The sequence below is a fragment of the Lycorma delicatula genome, chromosome 2 (assembly GCF_047948215.1).
Source record: "Lycorma delicatula isolate Av1 chromosome 2, ASM4794821v1, whole genome shotgun sequence".
NCBI classification, from domain to species: Eukaryota; Metazoa; Arthropoda; class Insecta; order Hemiptera; family Fulgoridae; genus Lycorma; species Lycorma delicatula.
The window spans coordinates 201,653,463-201,679,277 of NC_134456.1; the positions used below are offsets into that span (position 1 = coordinate 201,653,463).

Genomic DNA, 25,815 nt, shown 5'->3' on the forward strand with positions numbered 1-25,815 from the left:
TAAAATGCAAATGGTATTTATTAATTCAAAATTTTGACAAATTAATTTTTTTCTTTTGGGTTATCTTCAATAGTTTCCATATCTTTGAAAGAAAGAAGTTCCTTTTCTAATAATGATATCCGCTGTTTATAGGCCACTAATTGTTGTTCAAGTGTTTTTAGCAGCGGTAAAGAGACTGTATCAATAATATGATACAAAGTTTTTGTTAGCACTGTAATAAAAGAAAGACAAGTTTTAATAAACATAACAGTAATGCACAGAATAGTATATAAATTTATCAATTACGAAATAGAGAAAATATCAATAGGTTTAGTAAATATATAATGAAACACATAAACAGCTTTTATTTATAACAAATTACTTTAATTGCACAACGACACCTAATTATTATATATAATGCAGTTCTATTTTACAAGGATAACGGAGAATGTCAGGTAAACATTTTAACTGTTCCATTTAACCAGGGACAAACAACTACCAAAAACTCCTTCAAAATTCTCCATTACTCTGCGGTAACACCACAAATATCTATAAGTCTATACCTGACTTTCTCCAGGTGGTTGGTGCCCCAAAATGAGACCAACGTTCTCGTAAAAATTCTTCGAATTACTACTAAATGCCTACATTTGTTTTTTAAACCACATTTAAATATATGATCTAGAACTGTAAGAAAATTCACTACAATCTGAAACTTTGTAATGTTATATGCTACGTCTTTACTTAAGCTTTAAATTGAGAGGATTTGAATTATTAACAATTCCTGAAAATACTAATATATATATAGGTAAATCAGAATGTCCATATGTTTGTTTATTTAAAATTCAAGAACCACTAAGCCACTCTAAATGATTATTTTACCATTCTGCTTATTGAGTTCTGAGAGGGTTTTAGGAATCATTTATCATAAAATCCCTGTTATTTAGTAGCAGTAAGGCTTGAGGAGATAGTATGTTATACTTTAACATATAACATCTATTTACATATTCACACATCAATTTTCATTTTGTAATATTTGAGTATTTAACTAGTTACATTTCATATAAGAGTTACATATAGTTCCTGCAAATAATAATTTGGAAAATACTGAATTTATTTTGGTTGTTCATTTGTCAAAACATGGTGATCCTTTCTGTAAACACAGATTTAATAAAAATATATTGTTGCACATTTCTGTGCTTACAGATTTAATAAAAACTATATATTGTTGCACATTTTTAAGATGAGTAATGTAACTTTTCATAGGAAGTGATATCTATTTAATGTACCTATAATTAATGTTCTAGCTGTACGTTTATAAGAATGAATTTCATTTTCATGTAATGTTTCCTTTTATGCAAACATGGATCAATTTCAATTTCAGCCTGTATTTCAATTTTCAACAATTATCATGTGAATCTCACTTTTGTCTACTTTTCTGTCTGTTTGGATTATGCATGAAAGGCAAATAATATTATAATAAATATTGTATAATGAACTTATTTTAACCAAATTCAGCAATTCACACAACTGGAAATTGAACTATAGCTGTCGTCTTCAATTGAAATAATTACCAGTGGTCTGCACCCTTCTTGACAAAAAAAAGAATATATCATTGTAGTCTTTGGATCATCATCAGGTTGAACTTAAGAATAAAATAATTAGCTTCTCTCCACTTTTAGTGAAATCCTTTTTTCTGTTTACATACATATGAGGAATTTTAGAAAAATATTTCAACAAACAGAAAAAATTTGGAACAATTCTTCCAGGAAGTTATCTTTTTATTTTGAAGATGAAATAAGGGTTTCAATCCGTTTTGTTTTTATATGATATAATTACTGGAGATGGATTTTGTCAAACAATTACTGGGACAAGACTTGCAGTAAATAAAATCTTAAACAATTTTCAAATGAAGACTTTTTTATAATTTTGAGTAAGCAGTACTAAAAGCTGTACTTAAATAATAATGAATGAGTAACATAGATTGTTTCAAATATAAAATTATATACCTGTTGGATTTGTGGTAAGTGTTTATAAAATTTTAAAGATTTGATTTAACAAATCAACTCAACACAGTCTCATAATAAATGCTGAAATTGAGTGTACTGGAAAAAAAGAACTATAAATAGGTCAAAATAAAAAGATATGTGGCTATGTTGCCACATACTTGGACTTCATGTTTTTTTTAAAATACATTAATAATGCAAGATATAAGAATACTGCATTTACTACAGTCCGTACTTATAATAAACTACTGTAACCACATGACGGAAATGGAAGATATGTTAGTGCAATAAATCCTGCAAATTGTAGGATAACTTAGAACATATTTTAATTTACCTGTCTGGTTGAAGTTTAATGAACCTAAAATGCTAAGGTTTGATGATTCAAGGAATAAATTCTTTAGCACTGAACCATTATAATAATACTGATTAAATACAGAGTTCACTTCCTTGTTACAATACAGGAAAAGAAAGAGGTACATCTAAAATAGTAATAAAACAATTTTTCAATCCTTCATAAGTTATAACTGCACCTGTTTTCACAGGATTTTATGTTTTTAATTAGCAATTTTATGAAAACCTTAATGTTACTATTGAAAACTGTGATGATTTTTTTTTAATTTAACATGGAATATCACTTTATATAGAAGTAAATAATGCAGAATTTAAAATGATAATAAAAGGAATGGATCTTAATTTTGAAAATCTTAAATCAAAAAGAAAGTAATTTCTGAAATGTAATGAATACAGCAAAGTAGTCGGGCAAAAGTGCAATTTGCAATTCTAAAGTGTACTACAAACACAAATACAAAATCCTTTTTTAGAAACATACCATAATAATTTCAATTTCCTGATAATTGAAGAATGTAATAAGGAGTGAAAACCAAGTATTATACTAAAAAGCAGTTGATAGATTGATAGATCTCATTTAAAATCATGCAGTGTTATCCACTGTACTTACAGTAACAGGTGATTCAAAATAATAAAACATATTAACAATCAAAAACTGCAAAATAACATACATTACAAATCACCAAAATAATATAATAAAATACCATAATTGTGATATAATGTATCAAGCAACCTTCATCGTCTTTTTTTTGGGGGGGAGGAGTTTTTGATAAGGTGACCAATTCCAGGGTGGTAATGATCTAAAAGAAACCATCAAGGGTGGATAAAGAAACTGGTGGTAAAGGTCTGAAGGTCATGGATTGGGATTGCCATGACAAGTCTGTCAATATTGATTATCTGGAGAAGCAGGCAAAGAGAGGAAAAATGCAGTTTCAGGGTGGAAAAAATTAGTTATAATATTTTCATATTAATAACTGTTTTAATTAAATGGTTTTTATTAGCCCACAACTAGTCAAATATAGAATGGTTAATAAAAGAAAACAGCTAAATTTGAACTATTTATAACTTTTGCAACAAATCACTGTAAAAATCAAGTCACACATAAAAGTTTATCTTTTTACATTATTTTGCTACAGACTCAATTAAATAAGAAAAAATGTGTTGTTTAAATTTTTGAAACACAGAATTTTTTTCATTTTTAACATCCCTCAATGTGTGCAATTTCCAAGCTTCATAGTTTCTATGGCACATGTCCAGAGAGCACATGTCCAGAGAATATGTAATTAACACATTACAAAATATGATTTTTCATCTTTACCTTCAACACTGGGTCTGTTCTTCTGACAATTTTTTTGATGTCTGTAACTTTTTATAAAAACCAGTTAGTTCAATCTTTAACGTAGTATCAAAATACTTTTTTTTCTTTAGCAAAGAAATTCATGTTACCCTTTTTTCATTTGTGAATGACATACATAAATGAAAAAGAGATAGAATTAAAAATATTCTGATACTTCCCTAATCTACAGCAGAATCATATTGGTATGATGTTATCCACAATGTAAAATGTATACTTGCATTGTGGATATACGCCAATGATAAAATAGCCTTTTTATCAAATCACTACATAAATAATTTACTTTTTTATAATTAATAAACAATACAATGTTTATAAAGCTTATTTATATAATATCAACTTTTCAACATCAGTAATTTAACTATTTTTAATCAAGTTACAACTGGGAATCGAAATTAAAGGTGGACTAAAAATCTCTAGTTAGTGAGTTATGTTTCATACTGCTTTAATATGCAGCATAACTACATAATTATTGTAATGTATGTATACACAGCTTTTAATAGTAATTTATTTTACTTTCTTCTATTGTCACTAGTGAAAAGGACATGGGAAAATCCTACAAATTAATTCTTAAATCTCTTTAATCTTATCACTATATTTTGGGTAAATAAACTATAGCCCTTATATCTATTGTGCTCTTTAAGTTATATATTAATTTAGTTACAAAGTTAAAAGTACAAATACAAGGTAGGTTTGAAATGTTCCTGGAATTGCCTCAAACAATATGAAATAGCAATTGTAATAAAGAAATTTTTAGTTTTTATACTGACACATTTATGATGTCACAACACTGCCCCACTCACGTTTCCCGTTTTGTGTACAACAATATTTAAGAAGCTGTTTGTTCCGTACTGTGTATGTTGCAGTGAAAAATATAGATTGTTGAACAGTACACAAATATCAAATTTTGCTTACTGCTTAAAAACATCATTATCAGTGCTTGAACAAGCATAAGTATAATCAACAAAGAAAACACCAGTCTATGATAAAGTTTGTTAGTGTTGAAAATAAGCATAGTGGGTACATCTCCACAAATTAGGAAAATATCAAGCATGAGGAAAATTTTGTTCACAGTAACATAAGTAAAGCTATCAACGAAATAGTATCAATAGGTGGGTTATCAGTTAGAAGTTGCTGTAGAATCTTCCACAATATCTCAATTTCCATTTGCCAACACATTGTTTCAAAAATATTATCTGCAGATCAAAAGAAACTTGTATGACTAGCAAAAGAACTGACCACTATGGCTGATCAAGATCACAGGAGAAGAGATACGGTATTTTTTATACGATCCACTCACAAAAAGTTAGTCTTCAGCTTGGAAATCAACATCATCTCCACAATCATAGAAATTTTGTTTGGACAGGAGCAAAGGAAAAGTTATGTTGAAAGATTTTTTTGATTCACAAGGTATAGTTCACAAAGAATTAATTTGACAGGCAGTCAGTGAATAAGGAAATGTACATCAATTCGGGCAGTAAGAAAGAAGCATCATTAAAAGTGGGAAACAAGAAATTGGATTCTCTGGTACAATGCACTGGCACTGTCAATCCATGTTTGTCAAAGAGTACCTGGCACAACACAAAATAACTACTCTGGAGCACACCATATTCTTTTATATTGGCATCAGCTGACTTTTCCTTCATTTCCTCACCTTAAATATGCTCTGAAAGATAAAAAATCCAAGTATACTAATGTAATTGGCCATTGTAATGAACCGGCTGAAGATAATGTCTTAAAATGGGTTTCAGGAATATTTCTAAGAACTTTATAGATGTTAGCAAAAGCGTGTAGCTGTCAAAGAAAATTACTTTGAAGGAAATGCATTCTACCACTTTCTGAAATAAGCAGTTTCTACTTATAGAAATACGTCACAACTTAAGTTTTATATTGGTAATTTACATACAACTTAAGTCATATATTAAGTCATGACTAAAGTTAAAATGTTCTTTCTGAAATGATGTTATAAATCATAAAAAAATTTAAAAATCTAATTTTTCTTCTTCAGCTAGTAAAACTGATCTTCATTAAGAAGCATAGGCATAATAAACAAAACTTCATGGATACGAATACTGGGCATAATATACAGTTTTTATTATAAAATATATGACAAAACTTTCAATGTAATGAATTTATATGCAAAAAAACCCTGTTTTGTACCACAAAATAAGCAAATTTATATAAGGAAAAGCCCTTATAAATTTAATTTAAAATTTATATTAAATTAAGATTAAGTTAATTTATTGAAATGCATTTACTATTTTTTTCAACAGATGTGATCCAAGAATATTTATAACTTTTTTTTAATGTTAGGCAATTGTTATGTCAAAGAATGTGGTATAGTTATTTACATTTGATGCAGATAAATAAAATTTTTATACAGAAATTATTCACAAAATTATATTTATATGAAATCAATTTTTTAATTTAATATCAAAAATACCTTAATATTTTTATACAGTAATTATGTAAAACAACTTATTAAAGCATTTTTTTGAAATCTTTAAATGAAAAAAATATATCGTAAACAAATCAAGATTCTATCTAATGGAAAAGATGTATTTAATGGCATTGTATTTATTATGAAATTTTATTCCAACCATCAAATATTTAAAAAAATTTCGATTTAAAAATATACGATTTGTCTTTAAAATTATAGTAATAATAAAAAATAGAAGCAGTAACCACATTACGAATACTAAGCAATTAAAAACAAACTCTCGATCATAGAACCTACTTAAAAATACTCCCTTTCAAAAGTTCTCTATGGCATCTTTATACATGAATTAATGATTTATTATATTAAAATAGAATATTTATAAATAAATAAAATCAATAAATGAGGAAAAAAATAATACCAGATTAGTAAAGATTTTAATAAAGTATAAAATAGTTTAAATTTAAGAACATTCTCAGACACTTTCTTCAAATATCAAGTTATAACACGGATAAAGGCTGACAAGGAGAATAATTAAACTATTTTGCCACTTTTGGAAATGCTGCTAATAAGTAACTGGCATAGTATAACTGGTATAGTATACTACCATCCATAGCGCTATCTTAAAATTACTTCTAAAATGGTATTGGATATACAAGTGTAGATGTAGTGATAAAAATAATAATAAAAACCAACCTAATTCATTATGAACTGCTGTTAATAGATCTAAATTTGCAGCTCTTAAATCATTATAACAATCCATTTCTTCCATATGTAGGATTCCCTGTAAGTCGCATATTGTCTGTAAAGAAAAATTTTATTTTTTCAAAACTCACTAAATAGTTCATGCAATTATTGAACACAAACAAAACAAAATTAATAAAAGAGGATTAATAATTGAACAGTCACAGCCAGAAAAACCATTAAATTAAATAATCTCTTTCTTATAAAAATTAATAAGCATTTCAATATTACAATACTTATATAAAATTAAATGCCCTGCAGTATTATCAAAATATCTTTATAAGTTCTCCAAACTGCCTATACAGCTTTTAACAAAAAGGATCTGAAGGAAACTTTCTTAGAGACACCCAGTTTGTTATTCACACACCAGACTAAATCATTTATCTCTTGGAAGGAAATGTAATTGACTATGATTAGGATGGCTGAATTTTATTTAAAATAGCTGTATGTACACCACACAATTCCAGAAGTGATTCCTTACGGTACTTTGCAACTATCTTCAGGGACTCTTTAATTTCTTAGAGATTTTTTTTTTGTTACAGCATATATTTAAGACAGTCAGTGAACAATAATATACTGCTCTCCCATTAAGGCAAAAATGGCCCTCCAGCCTTGACCTTTCCTTGGGTAAGGTTGTTTGTTTTGTACTGTGGGCTAAATTTTTCTTTCTTACCATGCATCCCTTTTCTTTATCCTTCATAACCTCTTCCCTATTTTTGGTTCTGTGGGGCTGACTGTTAGATTCTTGTTACATATGATAGGCTCTATAGAGAAAGAAATCTGATAATAAATGACTTTGTATGATCTGATAGGGAAGTTGTATACATCATCTCATGGACTATATTTTCTGTTCTGGCTACACAATATGCCTAACAGATGATCTGCCAATCAAGTAAAACCTGAACTTTCTCCTGAAAATATGTCAATCCACAAAACATAATGCCAGGGCCTGATTTATTATAATAGATACATCAATGTAAAACAAACTTCTAATATTTATAATAGTATGTAATATAATCTATAGTATTCTCATCAGGGTAGCAGCAACCCAGAACAAAACACAGTGGTGGCTGTTTCGTACTATTCCTTCTGCAGTTATTTGCACATCTACTCTGACCATTTATGCACTTACACCATCCATCTAATTGCATACACAATGGATACAAGTGCAACAACTTTCTAATTAATCTTTTTCTCTTGATATAGCCAAACCAACCACATCTTTGTGTTAATTATAAATAAATGTCTATAAATAAAAAAAGTTTACTAAATGACAATATAATAACAATACATGAAAGAAAATGTTTTGTTTACAGATACCATTTGCAAATGAATAAAAATTTATCTTACTTCCAAGCAGTTAGAAGCAGGATGTGTTGAAGGTTTTATGAATAATGGAACATCAACTCTTATATTGTGTGGTGCTTCATCATCTGGATTAATATTTTTTGACTGAAAACAAGTCATCTGAATTTCACAGTCCTGGAAAAATGAAAATGCAAATATTTACTTATTAATTTACTAAATTAAATTAAGCATTTACTAAAGATGTAGATAATTACTTAATATAAAATGTATTTAATCATAAAGATTTGGTTTTGAATCGAATAGATGGTTTACATTTAAGACAAAAAAATCAGTTTTATAAAACTAGAGGGTGTGAATTGATAATAATTCTTATTTCTCAAGTACATGTTCATAATTAAAGTATTCTTACATGTAAGGTATTCTTATGAATGTATAAGTACATGACTCAAAATTTGAACTGATACTCCATTGTGAATTTTATAAATATCTGCAGTAAACAAAATATAACTACATAATGAAAATTAGACTTGAATGAACAAAAAGACATACTTGCTCACCATTTATTAGTAGTAATATATAATACAGAACTATGAAATAGATAGTCTAAAAAATATTGAGCCTTTTGTGCACGATATAGCATTAGTGCATTCTGGTAAAAATTGAGGAAGACCGGCATGTAAGCAGTCATGACATCGCCAGTGATATAAACATCCATAACCTAACAGCATTAAACTGTTTTGAGAAAGCTGGATACAAAAAGAAGTTCGGCGTTTGGGTGCCGCATAATCTGACTTAGAAAAATTTACTCAACTGAATTTCTTTTTGTGAATCTCTACTAAAATGTAACAAAATTGAGCTATTTCTGAAGTGGTTGATCGCGAGTGATGAAAAGTGGATAACGAAAAATAATGTGTAAAAAAGATCTTGGTCAAAGCGAAGAGAAGCTCCAGTCTATGGCAAAGCCCACACTGATGCCCAGGAAGGTTATGCTGTGCGTTTGGTGAGATTGGAAAAGCTTTGTGCATCATGAACTGCTGCCACCAGGCATAACTATAAACTCAGACCTATACTGTTGATAAAAAGAAAACTGTTGTTTAAAAGAAATGCCCTGAACTGGTCAACAGAAAGGATATCGTATACCATGCTGACATCAGACTGCATACTTCTTTAATATCCCATCAAGAGATTGAGTAAACTTAAACAGAAGTTTTTAATGCATCCACTGTATAGCCTGAACCTGACACCATCAGATTATCATTTGTTTCGATCTCTGCAGAATTCCCAGAATGGTGTTAAGTTAGTTTCAAAAGAGGCCTATGAAAAATCATGTGTCACAATGTTTTGACCAGAAACCACAATAGTTCTACAGTGACAGGATTATGGTACTGCCGGAAAAATGGCAGAAAGTTACTGGAAAAAATTATCCCCAAAGTTTCAATACTTTAAGATAACCTAATATTAAAGAAGATTGAACCAAGATTTACGAGCTAGTAAGACTGATTCCTGTAGTTAATATGGTGCAATGTTCAGCGTACATAGTAACTTACTATGATTATCTTTCTACAATTAAATTAAATTAAGGAAGTCAAAAGTAGAACTGATGACACAGTTTAATGGTACTATTATTTTGATAGCAAATATGTTTACATGATGATAGAAGTTAATAAAAAAAAAATTGTGCATTAAATATGATATTTTCTGTTAGAAAGCAACCATAAACCTCATAAAAACTTGAGAAAGTTCCTTAGTGAATCCTTAGTGAGAAAAACTCACTTTAATTAAGACTGTTGTTATTAATAAAGTGTTCCAAATAATTACTTAATTTTTATTTTATTTGCTACACGTATGATTAATTTGTCTTCAAAAAATTTTTTTGTCCATGTAATGAAATTTACTTAGAAAACAAAAAATAAACAACTCTAGTTTTACAAGATAGTAGTTTGTTCTTCTCTGAAACAAAGTGGAAAAAAAATAGACGAAGACGTATATTGATAAAAATCTTACAACCAAAACTTAACAAATACATATCTTCCCTTCATAAATAATGTTTTTATTTGCAATACAACCACCTTGTGATGTCGCATAAATAAACTGGAGGTCATCCAGTTCCAAAAGACATGTCTGTTTAATGATTCTCAAGATAAGATGCTTTAGCCATATCAGCTCTCTCATAACTCAATTTGTTGTTACCTTGGTTACTGAGAATATTACCATCATCTGCCTTAACATAAAATGAGAGCTACTGCCATCAGCAGAGATAAAGCTTTTAATGTCGAAGACTGAAATGTACTCAACATTTCCAATGTCTGGATTAGTGAAACTTTCAAAAAATCCTCACTTACATTTTTGTTTATTTAAAATCCATTATTTGATGGTGCTAATGCATCTGTACAGTCTCTTCATCTCTGTCCCTCTATCCCTTTGTAACTCTGTCATTCTCTACCTTCATAAAACTAAGCGCACACACCAATCTAGGCAAGATCTTCTAAGTGTATTTATTCTAGCCAACCATGACAGCTCTATCTTGTTGATTTATTCTACTCCTAAGAATTAAAATGCACATTTCTGAGCAATCCTAAATTTAAGTATCAAAGCTTCTGCATATTGTTCCAGTTCATTACTATCTCTAACTAGACCATCATATGATCAGATTTCCTATAGATTCTAATATGACCATCTTAATACTGCCCCTTTGCTATCGGGCTGAATGATTGATTTACATTTACACTGAGCATTAACCTCTACATCATGCCTTATATTGCTTCACCGACCCATCAGTCTTGAATTTGAAAACCCACTTATAAAGCAAAGCATAAAAAACTGACAAACAGATCTAGAAGAATTTAATATGTACAGGTGTGTTTATACCAATTAGATTACAGTTATGTTGACTCATAATAAAAAAAAAACTTTATATCCAGTCTCTAAAAATGAAAAAGGGACCAACAATATAACAAACATTACTAATTTCATAAAAGAAAATACAAAACAAAATTATACTATTATTCATTATGAAAGAAAAATCTTGACTTTGAACAGACGACTTAAAGAAATTCAAGTTTTATACTATACTAAACCTTGTTTTTTCTGAATTACTGTCAACTTGTAATTAATCTAAAAAAAAAAACTATTTGGAATCACACCAAATTATGAATCATAAAGATTACTTTATTTCTGCCTGCTTCCTGTCAGTGCGATTTCAAAATATATATAAAAGATTAACTATATTTAAGATCACAGTTTTACCTGTCATTAAACAATAAGACATTTTTAAACATTTTTGCTGTTTAGTTTTAATATGATGGGCAATTTTAAAGTAAGGAAAGGATGGAAAAACAATAGTGAAGGAAAAGAAGTTTTAATGAAATGGAATAACCTTGTTGACATTTAAGATAAATGTACGAGTAAATGTGTTTTGAATAAGTGGGTAACACAGTAGAGACTTACTCATTAGTACAATTGCTTCACTGAATATACTATTTTACAGTAATTGTAATCTTCTCTATATACTGTCACGATTCCCTTTTATTTTAATGGAAATTTTTTTCCATCACAACTATTTCTCCATCCTATTGTTAATTGAGATTAGGATACAAACCATAACAGAAGTATAATTAAAACATATACTGTAGTTCAGTGCAAAAAAATCCCTTTCTTAACTAAGAGTTGAATTAGCAATTTTTTTTAAAGAGCTGCCACAAAAACCAAATACCAAAAGAATTTGTTTAACTCCTAAACTACAGACTATTCTTAAATAAATTAACACACCCATTTTTTAAATCTATGATAAAGTTTGGAATGTTCAAATTCCACTATCAGGAAAACAGAAAAAACAAGGTATTTCTTATACATAACTACCAAATAAGTAATTCCACCAGATTTTTTTCTAATTTTTTTATAAATGCTTTCTTTCATTATTATTACTTTTCATGCTTTCCATTGTTTCTTTCTATATATTTTCATAAACAAATCTTCACAAAACTATGAGAAAAGATAATGTATGCTATATACATTTGCTAATTTACTGTTTAGCATTACAGCACAAAGATTCTCAGTAAACTGAACTACGTATAAAGAAATTAAAAAAACATTTTAATTAATAATTTCCAATAAACATGAGCAATACATTGAAACCAAAAATAATTAAAAATGTAAGACAATAAAATCATATGTAATTTATTACCTTGGTTGACTTATCTTCAGAAAATACTGAACAAATAATTCCAACAAATCCACGATCCATCATCTGATACATAGCCTGAGTATTGACATCTGAAAACCAAATTCATACATTTTTATTTATACTTTATATTCTTATTGTGTATATATATATTTTTTTATTTTTTTTGTGATAAGATACAATTGATCCAGGATCAGGTTAAGATAAGTATAATAAATTACTTTCTCATTTATTCTTAGTTACCTTTTCTTTGTCTTCTATTTTAATGGTACATAACAAATGAAGACCCTCTACCTCTTTCTTAAATTTTTCTTCTTTGATATTAACATATTCTTATTTTATTCTTTCATACCATCAATTATGGTATTAAACTGTGTCTGCAGTTCTCTCTTTATCATTTGTTCCTTTTGAAAACTAGAAATTTTCTAACTGAAATAGTGGCCTCATCTGTCTTACTTTAACCTATGCATCTGAATAAAATTATGCAGTCTTCCTATTTCACAAAGCGCATTTTACAATGTGAAGTAACATCTTTTCCATGCCTGAATACTACTTAATATTACTGCTAATCTGATTATTAATAAAATCATTTAGTGATATTACACTTCCTAATTACTTGATATTTATTGGCATATACTAGCTTTTTCCTTTCATCATTATAAACTATGTCATTACCTTTCTTGATAACAATGATTTTATTCTTTTCTTCACTACATATCCACACATTAATCTATTCTTGTTGTGCTTTTTCTTAATAATCAGCCCGCATCAACAGTAAGAGCATCACTTTCAGATAGTTGTCAGCAGTTTTCTAGATTTCATCCAGAATCATAAATATAGAAAGAGTAGACAAAAAAGTGTGACATCTTATCTTTGTATAACAAGGCCGATGTGACAAAAAGGACCATCTACTATACTGCAAATTTTAAGAAGCAATTATATAAATTATTGTGGTATTGGTAAAATGTGTCTCCCCTGTAGTTTTCATCCAAAAATATAGTGAGTTCGTAAAAGTCTGAAATAGGAAAAACAACCAGAATGTAAGGTAGACGTTTTTCAGCTGAAACAAATTAATTTAAAATTTCAAAAGAATATCTTTATTATTAAAGTATTATATACTTGTGTATCTTTTCCCTATGAGTATTTTAAGAAGTAAAACCACAAATATAAAAGGAAGATTTTACGAATTACTTGATGCAACTGAAATGTTATTCTAATAAATATTAGCAGCCAATTTATAAGAAATTATTTTCAATTGACAGTATATGGTTGAACTTTTGGTTAGCTGGCACTTCAACAAAAGAAAAGAATATCACAAAAGGTGCCTTCATAAAATTTATGTTGACTACAACATAAAATCAAGGCCATGAATGTTCTTTAGTCAATATCTGTGGTTAATAGCACAGCTGCTAATCCTACCAACATGGATAGACAATTTTTTTCAAGATCAGCCCTCATAATGATTTCAATTAACAGTGGATGATTTAATGTAAATAAAGACATTTTAATACCCCGCAGATGTGTAGGCCTAATATATTTCTAATTTAATCAAGTTTTATGGATTCAAAACAGCACACATCTATTTCTGTGCAGTTTTCACCAGATGCAACATCAAGATACTTTTAGTTTCAATAATGTAGCAGGAAAATAGAGATACTTACCATAGAGACTAACATTTTAATTCGACCAGTAACTTCCAAGCAAAAATATTTAAGTCTGTTACTAGTTACTAACTGCTACAGCACAAGTCAGAAATACAATTCAAATGATCAGTAGAGTGAAATTAAAAATGTGAACTGATTAGATGGGGTTTCATTGGTATAGTCAAAAATGTCGCTATCTTGAATAATGATAGATGGAAGCAATGATGTCACACTGACATAAATTTTATAAGCAACATACTTCTATAATGCCCTGACGTACCAGCTTAACTGTTAATGTTTTTCAGTGGTTAAAAAAAGTTGAATATTTTTCAAAGCAAACTGGGGTGTTGAACAATTATTTGAAATCAAAATTCTTTTTATTCTAGCTATTAATTTCTGAATATCCACATAAATAATATTCTGATGTCATGTCCTACCATTCAAGTTAGGATAAGTCCATCTCAAATCAACCAGTGAAAAATTAATTTTGGAACATGGCGGCATGGATTTTGTTAATTTTTTGTATATTTGTATCTTACCATTAGATAAGTAAAAATTATAATTTTTGTTTAATTTCAACCATCCATTTTTATGATATAAATCTTTTTAAGTGCCAAAAAACCTCATAATTTGCTTGTTACCACATACTTAAATGTTAGTTATTTAAAACCTATAAGAGGTACATGCCTGAGAAAGGTGTCATTTTAAAGCTTATGAATAGAGCTTTCATTTTATGTATAACGTGATACTATTTTAGATGTTTTCAAAATTTACTGCTTCTCAAAATTTTCAATTTTGAGTTTTCAAAGAAACGGAATTTTAAAATTTTTCTAAAAAAATTGTACATAAAGGTCTTATAGTACCTCATTCCAAATTTCAAAGTGATGTTAATGGTTATCATACAAAACTTACATTTTCTTCTTTGCAGTGACAAGGAAAAAATACTACAAGTTCATTTTTCTACCAATTCCATAATAAAAATTATGTGGTGAACTTAAACTGAATCTAATACAGTTGTAATTTCATTTATTATAGAATGAGGTTGGAGGGAGATAAAGAGTGGTGTAGGGTGGGAATGTCTTGTTCTTTAAAAGTAAGGCCACACTGGGCAGAACTACACTGCAGCGGCTACCTCAGTAGATTCTCATATTCCAAATCTGATACTATAGCATAAATTTAATTTTTTCCTTCAATTGCAGGTCTGGAGGCAAGGCTATGATGGAGTCAGCCATAGCTCTGATAAAGGAATGTATAGGGTCTCCAGTTTTCACTGTTGTTGGTGTAGTTACAGCTGGCCATGAATCTAAATAATTCTGTAGAACACTGGGTATTGATAACTGGTGTGTTTGGTTCTTTTTCCTCGCAGTAGTATTTTTGAACATCAATGATGTTGCTGATGAAGAAGATAATGGTTTGTTTACTGGCTCAGGAGAAATTGCCATAAAATCTGGAAGAGAATTGTTATTAGTAATATTATCATCACTTGTAATTGAAGTCTTGTCTTCAATATTACTCTTTGTTGCTCTCTCCTGAAGATACAGTCATAAGAACTCCATTTGACTCTCATATTTCCATTTTTTATTTTTAATAGCACCATCTCCAATCTTGCACATTTGCATGTTTTTACATTTCTATGATAGCTGTCTCTCAAAGCTTTCCATTTCTCTTTGCAGACAGTATCTGAAAATAAGAATATATATTAATTTTTAATTTTGAGTGTTTTAAGTTCCTTGCTACTGGCAATTCAATTAAGACTATCGCAGAATCTTTTTGTTTGGGATATACAGCCGTACAAAAAATTGTACACACTACATGTACAGCATTGAATTAGCCCAAATGTATTGGTGCACTAGATGAGAAGTACATAGAAGTTTTCTCGCCACCAAAAAGTGGTTCACTTATAAGAAGTTTTTTTCTATAGTGCAACTCGCTTTAATAGATGCAGATTATAAATTTACATATGTGAATGTTGGTGATCTTGGAAACAACAGCGATGCAGGGATCTTTTCCCAGTCACATTTTGCAATAACACTGGAAACAAATACTTTGAATATACCAGGCCCAACAGAATTACCAGAAACGAAAGTTCAACTACCTCATGTGATTGTTGGAAACGAAGCTTTTCCATTAAAAATGTATTTGGTGAGACCTTATCCTGGTACACAAATAGATGACCAATCCAAAAAAGTATACGTTTACAGATATAACAAAGATTTTCAGAAAGCGCTTTTGGCATATTGAGCCAAAAATTTAGAATTTACTTTCGCAAGATCTGTCTCGATCCAGAACATGAGAAAACGTGATTCTTGCCACTTGTCTTACACAATTTTCTCAGACACGATACAGTATTGTTTGATAATGAAGACACTGAAGAGATACAATTATGAAACCTTCCTCGTATAGGAGGCAATTTTGTAAATATTGCAATCCAGATACGGGATAGATTCAAACATTATTTCAATTCCCCTCAAGGTAGATTGGTCTGACAAAAAAATAAAAAAATGAAATTGTAAATGGAGGATGTCGTCACATAGAAAATGAGTAATTAAAAAAAAGTAATAATAAGTATGTAGTCATAAAAAATGAATACCTAATCGTTCGCTTCACAAAATAAAAAAAAATGTAATCCGTAAGTATTTGTATGTTATGTTAGACAAAAAATACATATCTTGTACCTACAAAGAAAATATATAAAATTTACATACCCTTTACTCCCATTCCTTGGCAATTTCCAAATGTTGTTTTTTCTAGTACTACTCATTTGTACTACTAACATTAGTAGTACAATGTCTACTAATGTAACTAATGTAAAATGTCTAATGTAATGTAACTGTGTACTAATCATTTGTAGTTTGTTTAAGGTCATATAACTAATGATAATAAAAATATAATTATAATAATATATAAATTATAATTATATAATATAACAAAAATAATTATATAATTATGATTTAAATGACGTGCAGTGTCATGCCACTTGCTACATTATACTAATGGCAATGGAACTATGCAACCCAGCACAGCTTGTCATATTTGCTCAGTTGATCAACTTTGCCTAGCAGTGCTACGTCATGCAGTTCCACTGCCACATCTATCTCTTATCATAAGTGATGATAGAACGCAGTGGCATCACTGCGTTCTTATGATATCATATAAATAATATTTGGTCGCGTTATGCCACACCACACCGCTCCAGTACAGTTCCGCTCAGTGCGGTCTTACCTTAAACAAGCTCAGACATGTTTCTGCCCGCTTCGTTATGTGCTCTTGCTCTCATTTTTTCTCACAGTGCAGTTGAGCACTGTTCCTCTTTATGTGCACTTCAATTTATTTGAATAGTACGCATTTAGTAGAGTTGCGGGTTTATTACTTAAGTTCTCTGTGATACGGGCAGCATTGAGGGACAGTATAATACAAAAATATGTTTTATTGGAGTGAAGCTTGTTATGAAGTTTATTAATCAGATTTGTGATAATATTTGTTTCAATGAATGTTAGATGGAATGTATTCTCTCAACAAATGCTGTTGAATGTGAAGTTAAAATTTTATTCTTACATTCAGCTAGACCAGCTACATCCTTCATTTATCCTCGGAAACCAGATGTTCTCACCTTGCCAGGAAACTTCATCCTTTGCAAACTGGATCCAATTACAAATATAGGGTGACATACAAGCTAACAACACAGAAGATGACAAAAGTATCCAGTAAGCTAGTTAAGAAGAAAGACATTCTTTACCACTAGGTATGAAAATATTTCAATTGTTTAGAAAATTCATTGTTATTATTAAAAAAAAATTTTTTTAAAAAGAAAAGTTTTGTAAGATACTACGAAGCCAACACCTTAAAACTTTGACTGAGAAGCTACAAGATATGTACCTTAATGTATAATCTTTTTAAGAAAATTTAAACATTACATTTCTTTGAAAACTCAAAATTTTGAGAAGTAGTAAATTTTGAAAACATCCACAATGGTCTCATGTTACATATCAAATGAAAACTCTATTCATAAGCGTTAAAATGATACCTTTATCATTACTGTAGTAATGAGAAAGGTATCATGGCTTTCTCATCATGGCTCTCTAGTAAATTTAGATTTCAATACATGGTGGTCGGCAAACATTTTACAAAGTCAATAAGTTAAAAAAGAGTGGTTTCCAAAAATTCTGAAAATAAATATTTTAAAACATCTTGTTTAAAGGTATAAATCTACATAAAATCAAACAAATTCATGACATTAAAGTTTTATGCATTGATTGATTTCACATGGACTTACTGATGCAATCAATAAGATTTTTGTGTTTTTTAAATACTCAGAGATTAATTTTGCCGATCACCATAACTTTTAAATTAACTAAAACATTATATTTCAGGTAAACAACTATTATTCTATAAATCATTTGGTTACTTCCAAAAGGTTTTTGAAAACCATCAACTGTTATGGAATGGCCTATCTTGAGATAGGTAAAGTCCCATCTCATTTACACTATAAGTATTCTCCAGATTGCAATTGTCTAGCATAGTTAAGAATATTCCATTTTTTTCTTAGATCTATAAAGAGTGAAATTACACCTTCCACTCCTACACAAAGAAGAGTGAATGAGAAATAAAAAGTTCTGTTACCATTTACACAAGTTCTAGGAACATTTGATTATTTTACAAGCTATTACATTACTTCATCAAAAATGGTATTTTACAATTAAAAATCTGCCACTGATACCACACTGTCTTATGATAAATTCTTCATATCATATATTAATTATTATTACTATTATGCATTACACTCTAGTACACTCAGACAGTGAATTTTTTCATTTTAAATGATCTTGATTAATAAAAAAATTAGTGATATTTAATCATCAAAATTTGTGAATTGATCAAGATAAACAGCTGGCTATATTAAACAATGAATGTAAAACATGATTACCAATATAAAACAAAAAAATTAAGAATAAAGATAAACAAAACTTTCATTACCAACATGAGATGGCCAAACAGTAATGTGAGGATGGGAATGATACCAGCCAAGAACTCTCAATTTACAACCTAGTTTGTCAGCTAGAGAAGCAGCATAATCTGCTGCTAAAACTAACTGTTCATCAGATATCTCAACTCTATCCTTCTTTTTATCAGAGCGTCGAGGAATCATTAGAGATGAAATATGTGCTTCTTCATTTCCATTCACATTTTTTGTCTAAAACAATAACATTAAATCAATACTTATAACTTATAAAAATGTGTAACAGAAGAACAATGAAAATTAGGTGGATTAAAAGAATAAGAAATGAAAAGGTTTTAAGATGACTGAGAAAAAAAAGACAGTACATTAGGTATTGCTTCAAAAAATGAGATGACATGACAATTTTGTGGCATGTGAAAATGCCATCCCTGACCAGGATTCAAACCTGGGACCTCCAGATTAAAGGCTGGCCGGCCTCCATGGCATGAGTGTTAGCATCTCGGCCTTTTATCTAGAGTCCTGGGTTCGAATCCTGACCAGGCATGGCATTTTCATACACTAAAAAATTATCATTTCATATCACCTTCTGAAGGAATACTTAACGATGGACCCGGAGGCTAAAAGAGAGAGATGATCGGCTGAGACACTACCATTCGTGTTACAGAGGTCAGCATAGCACATTAAAACAATCACAGTAGGTGAATTTCAATCTAACCCAAAGTAAGTATAGATAAAGAAGAAAAACAGTGAAACAGTGATGGAAGATAAAGGTTAGAATATATCAAATTGAAACTTAAGGATGTAGGAGACATATTCAGGATGAGAAACTAGTAAAGAATATAAAAAGAGAAATGTATCAAATCAATTATATATTATATATTATACAAAATTATATTCATAACACATTACCAATAAAAAGCCCACATAGAATTTTTTGAGATGAAGATATGAATTAACTCTTCATCTATTCAAAAATATCTGTATGTAATGATAATATATACATGTGTACCCAATAACAATAAATCTCAATACAATATATATTGAACTCCCAACACTTTATAAGCATTACTGTCATAAAAAAGACAGATTAGATGGTGAAAAACAATTAATTATTTTATCACTGAGAAAAAATAATTATAATTACTGTATCTTATTCTTATATATTTATATATATATATATATATATATATATATATATAAAATATTAAAAAAATATTCTGCACTAGGTGATTTAAATTAATAGAATTTAAAATATAATTTAACAGTACAGAGGAATAAAATGAATCCTATAAAGATTAATTTCAAAAATAAATAAATATATATATATATATATATATATATATCTTTTTCAATTAATCTGTTTTTAGTCCATAATTCCTCTGTACGTTAATTTTACTTATATATATATATATATATTGAATTTCAGCCAATCCGCCAAGTACAGAATTAAAGAAACATTCTTAACTTTATTTCCTTTACATTATAGTGCTTTCGGGCATAAGTCCATCTTCAGCAATGTTTTTTGATTTATCTTAATTTCCATTAACACATATAACTATCATGCAACATCTTTACGCTTAATTACTTTTTTTTTAACTTTGGTCATTGAGCAAAATTAAAAAAACTTTAAACAATTACAAAACATACATTTGTTCAGTCAAAAAAAACTTTTAAAATATTTAATAACATCTAGTAAAATTGCAATTCAAGTTAATTTTTTTTTACTATAATTATTTAAAATTTCTTTTGATGTTGCTTTAATAATGTTAGTAGAGTACTATAATCAATTATTTAATTTTATTAATATTATCAAACGTATTACCAACTAAAATAATTTTTATAAGAATGTCCCTAACAAATTCTGTCTGCAGATTCATGAGGCTAAATTCATGTTTATATTTGTATACATAAAATTTCTAATTTTTTATTATTATTTTCATGTTTAATATTTACTTTTAAATTATTTTCCAAACTAGTTATGTTTATTGGCTATTAAATGGTCAGCTAAATGTGAAAAACCTATATTTTAATTTTTAAGCAATCTAAAATGTTCAGGTAAAATTACCATACAGAGGAATTATGGACTATAAAAAGATTAATTTAAATAAACTGGTACTAAATGGCAACCAGGCAAAATTGTCCTACAAATTACACAAATCACAATTTACACAAAAAGCTATGTAGAATTATAAATTAAACAAAGAATGTTTAAAATTAAAATTAATACCTAAATACATGAAAATAGATATAAAAGGGTTTCAGTATAATATATTATGTGTAAAACTAAATTATAAGCAGAAAATTTCAGGGTAAAATAGGAGACAGAATATGCTTACTATAGGTGAAACTGTATAAATATTGAATTGTATAATGTACATTTAAATTTATTAAATGTTTTGGGTAACACTATATTTAATTATATATCTGATTTTATAAAAAAAATAGCATTAATATATATGAAAGGAAAATAATAAAAACAAATTACAAAAAAATAAATAATTTGATAAAAATGAAGAACAGTGAAATGAATAATAATACAAAATATAAGAATGATAACATAATATAAATTATCAAACAATAAATAAGGAAATAAGTAAAGGTAGTATAACTTTTACAGATATTGATAATATATAGGAAAATCAGATAAATTTAAAATAAATGAAAATTTAGTAAATTTAACAAAAGTTAATTTTCAAGATAAAGAAAAATTAATAACTGCAAATTCATTTAAATTTTAACTTGCTAGATAATATAGATAAAATTATTAAAAGCGCAATAACAGATTCAGAATATAATATCAGTAAAATTAATTGTTCTTCTGAAGAAAAAGAAAAAAATACAAAATAATACAAATAATAAAATTAAAAATGAAAGTAATAACAAAAACTTAATTCACAATGAAAATTCAATAATAAATAAAAATAAAATATATAAACTAAAACAAATTAAAAAGAAATAATTATATAATAGTAAAATCTGATAAAAAAAGAACTCCTGTCATCATTTCAATTGATGAATATAATGATTCAATAAATGAAAATAAATTTTTAAAAATTAATATAATTAAAAATTTTTAAGAATTACAAAAGACTTAATTGCAAAATATTTAATAATAAATATAATAAAACATTTATTATAATAAATTAAAATACCACAGCAGACTATACCCATATAAGTCTTATGCCCCAAAACTCACTGGTTTACCAAAATTGCATAAGGAGGTATCCCTATGAGACCGTTAATTAATTTGAAAATCACTCCCAGTTATATAATTACCAAAATTATTGATAAAATAATCAGAACAAAAATAAATTTAGAATATAAATACAGTATAAAAAACACGTATGAATTGATTCATAAATTAAATAATAATAATAATAAAACCAAAATGATAAGTTTCGACATAACTAATAAGTACCCCAACATTCCCATTGATTACACAATTTCAATAATAAAAAACAAACTAATAAATACAGAAGACCCAAAAATTATAAATATTATAATAATAATTAGAAATATATACAAAAAAATTTATTTTAACACATAAATGTTTTCTATACATTCAAGTGTTGAAAATTAATTTTTTTTAAATGAGAAGATGTAGCTTGTGACATCACATTAGTAGGATCTTTGAATGACAAGTAATTTGGTACAAATAAAATAATAATTGGTTCACTGGTATTCAAGTTATAATTAAAAATTTAGTTTTTTTTTTAGGTTATATTGGTATACAGTGTTACTGACCCAAAGCATTAGGTCTGAAATCATCCATTCTTGTTAAAAATATGGGTTTTAGTTTTCCCAGCAGTGAAAAAACGGACCAGTAAATACAGCATTATAACATTAGTTAAACATATGAAAAACCAATAGTAAGGTACCTACTTCTTGGCTGTGTCATGTTGAAAAATTTATTACCAGGTAAACTAAATAAGGGTGAAATTTTGTGTTGGTAATTTAAAAAATAATTTTCACAGTTTTAATCCACATTTATGATTATTTCAAACAGTTTAAGAAGTAGTATCACATAATTTTACAATTATTTTTGTTGGACTGAAATTTAAAAAAGTACTACCCCAAATGGTTTTTCGCACCTACCAAGCAAAAGGGTGGACGGATTTTAATTTTTTTTTTCACAAAAATTCATTATTTTTTTTCAGGTTGTCAATTAATGTAATTAAATGTTACCACTGCCATTTAAAATTGTTGAGTTGGGGTAGGTGTAGTTATGAGAGTAGGTTCAAACCCCTTTGAAAATAATTTTAGAAAGGTTCCCCCAGATAATGGTATACATGCCTGCAAACAGAAATACGATGGGGCTGATAGCTGTTGAATAATAAATGTGGTAAATTTTCAAATAATCACCTGGTATACATGTATGTATACATTACATACATGAATTATGTAATCCATACCTCATGAATTCTTGAGATACATGGTTTACCAATCACACTATCACCCTAATACATAACGATCTGTTAATAAGGTAGGTAAACTTCAACAACCAGTAAAATTCTATTTAATAAAATTAATTTATCACTTTTGAGTACCAGAGCAGCAACTCAGAAACTTATCCAGAACCACAATTTTTTTCCTTATATTATTCTGATAACACTTTAAAAATTCTGCCATATTAAGTACAAGAAGTACAATTCACATCCTGCGTGCATTTTGCTATACTCAGTATTTTTTTATAAGACACACATGTTGTCCTCTTTCCAAAGTAATCTTGACAAAAATGAAGATGCTAGAAAAAGAATCGTAGAAAAGGTCTGGAACTGTGAATCAATTAATTTGTTTAATTTGTCTGTTGTTCATTAGATATATTGCAAGTTTTTACGGCATTATTTGTTTCTTTTTTGTATTTATATGCTTTTTATAGTGTTTTTTTTTTTTTTAATTAGTTTAAATTATTTATTTTTAACTAATTTTATTACATAAACATAATCAAAGATACATCTTTGAAGATGTTCTGTAAACTGCTACAGAACATGTAATGTGAATGAATACCTTTGCACTTTATACTTTAAAAGAGATTTGTAAACCATAATTGCATACTTTATGGACAATTTAAAATCTTCTGTGGAATTTCACTTCCACACAGACAGGAAGTAAAATTTATAAAATTACATAACATATTTACAGATAACTGTGCTCTAATGTTTATTTAAGTTATATCTTTTAGCATGATATAATCAATGAAACAAATTCAAAAGTGGAACTTCCTAAATTTAATATTACCATCAAAATACGAAACAAATTTTATTTAAAACTAATCTCGAATTCTATATAAGTTTTAAAAATGTCAACTATCAAATCCTAATTTCTTTTGAGAAGATGGTTTAAAGAATTGTAGTGCAGCATTGGGCACCTTGGTAAAAGTGTCTACGACTGACTAAGTGAATTCCTTACCTGACTATTCATAGGTAAGGGCCAGTTCCTTCCCACCTCACCAACATATATTACGATTATTATTAAATGGATTAGGCAGATTCGTATATACATCACATGATTAATACATTTTGTTTAAAAAAAAAAAAAACAGGCAACAGGTAAGGCAAGTTACAATGCATTTAATGATATAACGTAATTTCATTATTGAATCATGTATACAACTCGGTTATTATTTACTAGTAACTATTTCTATATCTATAATTACCTCGCCAAGAAGCAAACCAATCACTTCTTCCTTTTCAGTCGATAACGCTAACTGCAAACATGCCATACGCAAATCATGAGTCAAAAACACAGCCGATAATGACATTTTTAAGGTTAGAAGTTTCTTAACGAAGTACGTTTAAAAAATGTATAAAAAGGATAAAATGGTTGTTAGAATAATTGATTCTGTAAGAAGTTAATTACCTATTACAGCAGTAACAAGCATTTTCACAATCACAATATTACGCGAGTTAACAAAAGAAAAACAAACTGTACATTAATAGTAATGATGGCCACTCGCAACAAATACGTATTTTTTGTGTTTGGTTCTTAGTAGTTCGGCATGTAACAAGAATTATTTTACTAATTATGTAGTTGGATCGATGGTTGAGAGTTTACTACAATTGAACATTAGGACGATAAATCGTGCCTTATTAACTGGAATTATTAAAATAGGTTTTTGTATGGCAAAAAAAACGACTTATGTCTATTTTCATTTCCTACAGACTTCAGACATCGTCTCGGCATTTCATCGAGAGGTCCCAGGTTCGAATCCCAGTCATGCATAGCATTTTCATACGCTACAGAGGACTTTGGACTTGTTCGAGAAAATATGATAGAAATATTTTAACGAATGGAAAATGCAAAACCTGACGTTATTCGGATTTTTTAAGTTTATAAACGCATTTTGAGATTTTCTATCGATATCCTCTAAATACATAAGCATACCGCATACAATTAATGAATTAAAAACGTTCATTTTATAAAAAATCACATATATAACTGCATTTTCTGCAATTAAGAAAAACGAATTAGTTCTTTCAGAGAATAGTTCAGTAAAATATAATTTTCTTAAGAAATAACATTTTCAACCTAATTACAAAAACCATATATTATAATGGAATACTACTGGCATGTTTGGTATGAGATCAAGACACACTTTTAATTAGGAAACCAAACTGCTGTTATTCTTTAATAAATAACTACTTAAGTTAAGTAAATTGCTAATATGATCTATTGCAGATTGTAGATAGTGCAAAAATCAACATCAATACCATCTGTTTGAAAATGAGCCGTTATAAATTTCAAAATAAAATTCTGGATTCTTTTGTAAAATAGTTTTTAAGTCTGGGTGATCACATCTGAATAATTGAACTACCTGATGTTGGTTTCCAAACGGATTGGGCATTATCTAAAGAGAAGGAAG

The 25,815-nt window shown here is 28.3% G+C and overlaps 1 protein-coding gene across 1 annotated transcript; it reads right to left on the reverse strand.

The window, feature by feature from the left end:
* On the reverse strand, positions 1–24,916 carry LOC142319571 (lys-63-specific deubiquitinase BRCC36-like). The gene is made up of 6 exons (XM_075357013.1): positions 24,610–24,916; positions 18,971–19,187; positions 12,357–12,445; positions 8,216–8,347; positions 6,818–6,923; positions 1–211 (listed from the first exon to the last, which is right to left on the reverse strand). The coding sequence occupies exons 1-6, from the start codon at positions 24,712–24,714 to the stop codon at positions 42–44; spliced, it is 819 nt and encodes a 272-aa protein (XP_075213128.1). The 5' UTR covers positions 24,715–24,916; the 3' UTR covers positions 1–41.
* Between the last annotated feature and the right edge of the window lie 899 nt (positions 24,917–25,815).

What these genes read in the sequence shown, in the direction of transcription:
- LOC142319571 (XM_075357013.1), bottom strand. Translation starts at nt 24,714, where the DNA reads ATGTCATTATCGGCTGTGTTTTTGACTCATGATTTGCGTATGGCATGT. An exon ending in TTGGTTTGCTTCTTGGCGAG is followed by an intron (nt 19,188 to 24,609) that starts GTAATTATAGAT and finishes TTATTGTTTTAG; the next exon opens with ACAAAAAATGTGAATGGAAA. An exon ending in CTGCTTCTAACTGCTTGGAA is followed by an intron (nt 6,924 to 8,215) that starts GTAAGATAAATT and finishes TTTTCTTTACAG; the next exon opens with ACAATATGCGACTTACAGGG.